The sequence below is a fragment of the Elephantulus edwardii genome, unplaced genomic scaffold, assembly GCF_000299155.1.
Source record: "Elephantulus edwardii isolate Elephantulus edwardi_28Jun2011 unplaced genomic scaffold, EleEdw1.0 scaffold00065, whole genome shotgun sequence".
Classification (NCBI taxonomy): Eukaryota; Metazoa; Chordata; class Mammalia; order Macroscelidea; family Macroscelididae; genus Elephantulus; species Elephantulus edwardii.
Window position 1 is genome coordinate 7,922,830 of NW_006399815.1, and position 5,140 is coordinate 7,927,969.

General features: G+C 31.9%; 1 protein-coding gene across 1 annotated transcript in view; it reads left to right on the top strand.

The window, feature by feature from the left end:
• Positions 1–5,140, top strand: part of LOC102857539 (A disintegrin and metalloproteinase with thrombospondin motifs 20-like) — a 280,569-nt gene that overhangs the window by 105,278 nt on the left and 170,151 nt on the right. Inside the window, exons 16-17 of the mRNA XM_006888233.1 lie at positions 2,515–2,610; positions 4,957–5,123. Coding sequence (XP_006888295.1) covers positions 2,515–2,610; positions 4,957–5,123 — 263 coding nt within the window. The remainder of the gene's footprint in view (positions 1–2,514; positions 2,611–4,956; positions 5,124–5,140) is intronic.

The window sequence follows — 5,140 nt, forward strand, 5'->3', positions numbered from 1 at the left end:
TTTGTGTGCGTGTACCGTCAAATCAGATCTGACTGGTACAGGAGGATATTGCGCCTCCTTCTCCGGCAGAGCATCTGGTGGATTCGAACCGTGTTCCTCTGGGATTGCAGTGCAGCTTCTTGCCACTAGGCCACCAGAGCTCCCCTGAATGTGCTACTTTTCTGACAATTAAATTAATTTTTAAAAGAAAGATTTTTGAAATGTAAAATTTTAAATCTTCTACATAATAAATCATTGATTTATTGTTTCACCTGTCCAAGTTAAAGCCTGAAAAATTTGCAATAAATTAACACAATAAAGTGTGAATTTTTCCTCTGACTATTGAAGTACTTTTACTGGTCTTGTCACTTGTAATCTATATATTCATGAATTTTCTAGGAAATGTGCTTTCAATTTTTTTATCTCTTGAATCATATGTATGACTTATCTTTGCATTTCTAATTATTGATGATATAATTTAAAATGCTAATTGAAATTGAAACATCAAGCTATTACCATACAAGTTGATTGGGAATTATCACTTAATTATGTAGGAAGTATTCGGATCATTAGAAGCCCTGATGGCATAGTAGTTAAACTCTTGGCTGCTTATGTAAAGCATGGTAGCTTGAACCCATTAGCAGCTCCACTGGAGAAAGATAGAAAGATTACAACCTTGGAAACCTTCTAGGATGATTCTGTTGCAATGATATAACACAAGCTTGTTGAAAACAGGTTATCTGAGTCACAGCCATAATTGATAGTTTTGGGGTTTTATTCTCCCCCCATCTTCATGATAATCAAAGCAGAACTGTTTTTGCAAAACTAAAATGTACATGTGTATTTTACAGTCTAATTTTTTATCTTCAACTTGTGTTCCTGTGTGTTTGAATATGGTTGTATAGGCTGACATTAATTGCTTCATTTAACAAAGTAAAATTAAAAAGCACAATTTATGTTTCTCCTTTATCTAAAATAGTGTATCCTTCATACCATGATATTTATGATTCTTACTTACTAGATGATTTGACATGGTACTTTTCTAGTAATTATGATTCTTTGTTTTATGAAAGCCACACACATTCGATATTCTTAAGAACAGTGGCACAAATTTATCAAATTCTAGTGTATATTCACTGGAAATTTTTTTTCCTCTCTGTATTTGTGTTTGCAAAAGTTCCACCATGATTTCATCTATATTCAAATGGAAAAAAGATGTTAAAATTCCTTTATAGGGGCTAGAGAACATTTGTCACACTTCTGCCCCCTGGTGGTAGCCTTCATTTTGCCACCTTTACAATGTCTTAGACTTGCTTCGTTTAACATATATAAATAATACAAGACTATAGTGGGAGAAAAGGGAATTAAAATAATTAATAATAATAATAATTTTTATTATAGGTTGATAACCTAAGGAAATATTATTCAGTTAAAATAATCTAATTTGTCATCTATTAAAATTGTACTGCCTTCATGTGCTATAAATCTAAAAAAATTTACCTTTAGGGTAATAGTTAATTAGGGCTACAGAATTAAACTCTGAAAATTCTTTCTAGATTAATTATATATTTATCAATAGCTCTGGTGGACTAGAGGTAAGAAGCAGCACTGCAATCCCAAAGGCACATAATTCAAATCCATTCATGAGAGAAAGATGGGCAGTCTCTCCTTCCATGAGATTCACTGCTCTGAAAACCTGCTGGTGCAGCAAGCTATAATCAACAGTGCACAACAAATGCACAATAAAAATTAAAACACATTAATGTACTAAAAGGTCTAATAAATAGGGAAGTAAGAGTACTGTTAGTGGAATTTAATTATTGATTCAAAATGTGAAAGGTTTTCATATTAGTAAAGTATTCTTATTTAGTTTGTAATTGACATAGTGTTTATCACTTTTTGAGCAATACCAGTGGTGTTGAATTTGATCTTAAAATGTAAATAATAGGTTCATTCATCTTTAGTAAGCAAGTTTTTCTTGGTAACTTTATTACTAAGCTTTAAAAATAGTATGAACTTTGTGGGCAGCTATAGATATATCTGCTTATGCTATAAACTAAAAACTCAAGAAAAAATATTTCTCAGTCTTTTACTGTTCGCTGGGTTTCTGTGTACACATTTGTAGCAATTACTAATTATTTTCTTTTACATGTAATTTGTGAATAGTTTGGAATCTTGCATTTTTTCCATAGAAATCATAAGACGTAGAAATATTGGTCAAATTTAACAATGAATGTCTCAGAGACTAATATAATTGCTTCATTTTTAATCTGTATTAAAGATTTTATAAGAAAAATTAGAAAAAAATTTTAGCAAAGAATTTAACCTTAGTATATTTTTACAGTAATTTCTTTTCAGTCTTCAGTAATTTGCAAAATTGCCTTGACTCAAGTAGAAATACACAGTATAATGGTTTTTAATATAAAATGAAATTAAGTCTCACTATACTATTCTGATTTTTCAATCATTCAGGAATAATAACCTACTGGCCATCTGTTTTTTATGAAATTTAACATGTATAAAATTATATTGCAGGTTATAACACTGTCATAAAGATTCCCGCTGGAGCAACAAACATTGACATTGTTCAGCGCAGCTATTCTGGAAAACCAGAGGATGACAATTACCTTGGTAAACATTTCTAGGAAACAGCAGCCAATATGCAGTTCATGTGCAATTTCATGGAGGTCTGCGGTTGATGTAAATTCTTAGACGTCAAGAAAGAGTCCCTTGAGCAAATATGTAATTTCAGTTCACAAAGCTCAGGCTGTCTGATTCTCTATACATGTGTTCTTCTTGAGTTATACAAAATATATACTTAAAAAACACAGCTAAATTGTGAAAGGCAAAGTTGTTTTCAATTTTCCCCAGAAAAATATATTAGAGAACTAAAAATTATGTTCTGTTAAATGCATACATGTATATTTAGAACAAAATCCTCTTCTACTATTTATTTTTCATTTATTCTAGACTTTTTTGAGTTTAGATCTTTTTTAAAAAGTAATGTAGTAAAATATTAAAGACAATTTTTCATTAAAGAAAAGCAGAATGGCGTGCTTTCCTATTTTTAGACATTAATTAGTATAATCACAGTATATGGTCCTTTAGCTATTTTCAAAATTCTTTTTACTTAATTATTAAACATTGGCTTTCAGCTTAATAGGTTTACGCATAAAGTAATGTTTTAAAAGCCCTTTCCTTTGTTGTAAGTAGCCTGATGGTACAATATGTTAAGCGTTGGATTTTTAAATGAAAGATTAGCAGTTGTAACCCATCAACTGCTTCTTGGGAAAAGATGTGACAGTCTCCTCCCTTTAAGATATACAGTCTTGGAAAACTCATGACATATTGACTGAAAAAGTTAGAACTGACATGATCTTAGTATGTTTTAGGGTTTCTTTCCATGTGAGAAATATTGTATTATTTCCTTACCCTGTAATCTCCAAGTTGAATCAGTGATGAAGAATTCATATTGATAAAGTACCTGTTATACAGTATTAATATTAATAACTAATAATATTAGGTTACCCAGATGATTAGTGATTAAAACCAGAAATGCAGATCTATAATAAACAATGTATTTTAGGATTAACATTTGCCATTCTAATCTCAAACATAAATATATTTGTTATATTTTTGGAACAATTGTATGATTTATGCAGTCATTTGAATAATCTGCATTAGTTGAAGTTCTCTTTTTGGTTTAAAATGTGTCAGTGTGTGTACATACATATGCTATCTTATTATAGAAAACTAATATGTCTCTGTGTATTTACAAATGTAGATGTTTTTATTTTCCTGGAATAGCCAAATGGTTCTGCTCAAACTTAAAAATTATAAATATTGACCAACAAAAATAAGAATATACTTTATAAGAGAATTACAAACACACATATCAATGTCTACATATACATAACTGAAGCCAAATTCATGAGTGTTGTGTTGTAGTTGACTTCTGGTGACTCTTGAGTGAATTTCCGAGTCTATAAGTTTTTTATAGAAAGAGGCTGTCCATATTCCTCCCATAGACTAGCTGGAGGGTTTGAACTGCGAACCTTTTGGCTAGCAGCTCAACATGAAATGCACTACCCTGCAAGAAATGTGTGTGTATGTGTGCATACACATACCTAAAAGACACAAATACACACACACACACACACACACACACACATATGGTTTGTAGCTTTTATTTGCAATGAAGGAGCCATGGTAATGCAAGGATTACATGCATAGAACGCACCAAAGGATTGGTGATTTGGATCTCTGAGTGGCTCTTTGGAGAAAGATGCTACAGTTTGCTTTTATAAAAGTTATAACTTTGGAAAACCTATTGGGGAAATTCTGCTCTGTCATGTGGGTTCACTATGTGTCAGGATTGCTTTCACAGATCTCTAATAGGTTAGTAACAGTCAGTAGTAGAAAACAGCTTACAAGAAGTGGGCATGAACAGAAGGAAATAGAAATGAGTGTTCTGGGAAACAATTATTCACTAAATATCAACAGTGAAAAATATAGAAACATTGATGTAGAGACTAGTCATTGCATTAGCATTTTAGAGTCTTGCAAAGTTTCTTCAAAGAAAGGCATGCATAGAGTGGCAGCTCTTCTTTCTTCCCACCCCTGATGACCAGCTGTGCCTCAGGTCCCTTGAGTCTGAATGGACTTCATGGCGGCGGCAGGCAGGGGTGGTGCTTTTCCTGGGCCCATGACTTCTGTCTACTTCTCTGCTTTCTTTGTGATTTGTAATGAGGAAGATTACTTTCCTAAATAGAGAAAGTGTAAATTTATGTTCTTATCTTTGACTGTTATGCTGAAGAGTTAGAAACCACCTAATAATAAAATTTCTTTCCTTATCTGTAAATATACATTGGCATTACCTTATTTCAAAAAGGAATATTAATTTAAAAGTTAAATAGGAACATTTTGGTACTGTTGAGTAGTTTTAGATTCCAAAAATAATGTTTTATTCCTTTACAGCACTGTCTAACAATCAGGGGCATTTTCTTTTGAATGGAAATTTTGTTGTCAGTATGGCAAAAAAAGTAATCAACATTCAAGGAGCTACTTTAGAATACAGTGGTTCAGACAGCTCAACTGAGAGAATTAATTCTACTGGTCAACTTAAAGAAGAGCTTGTTTTGCAGGTAAATACTCTATAGAT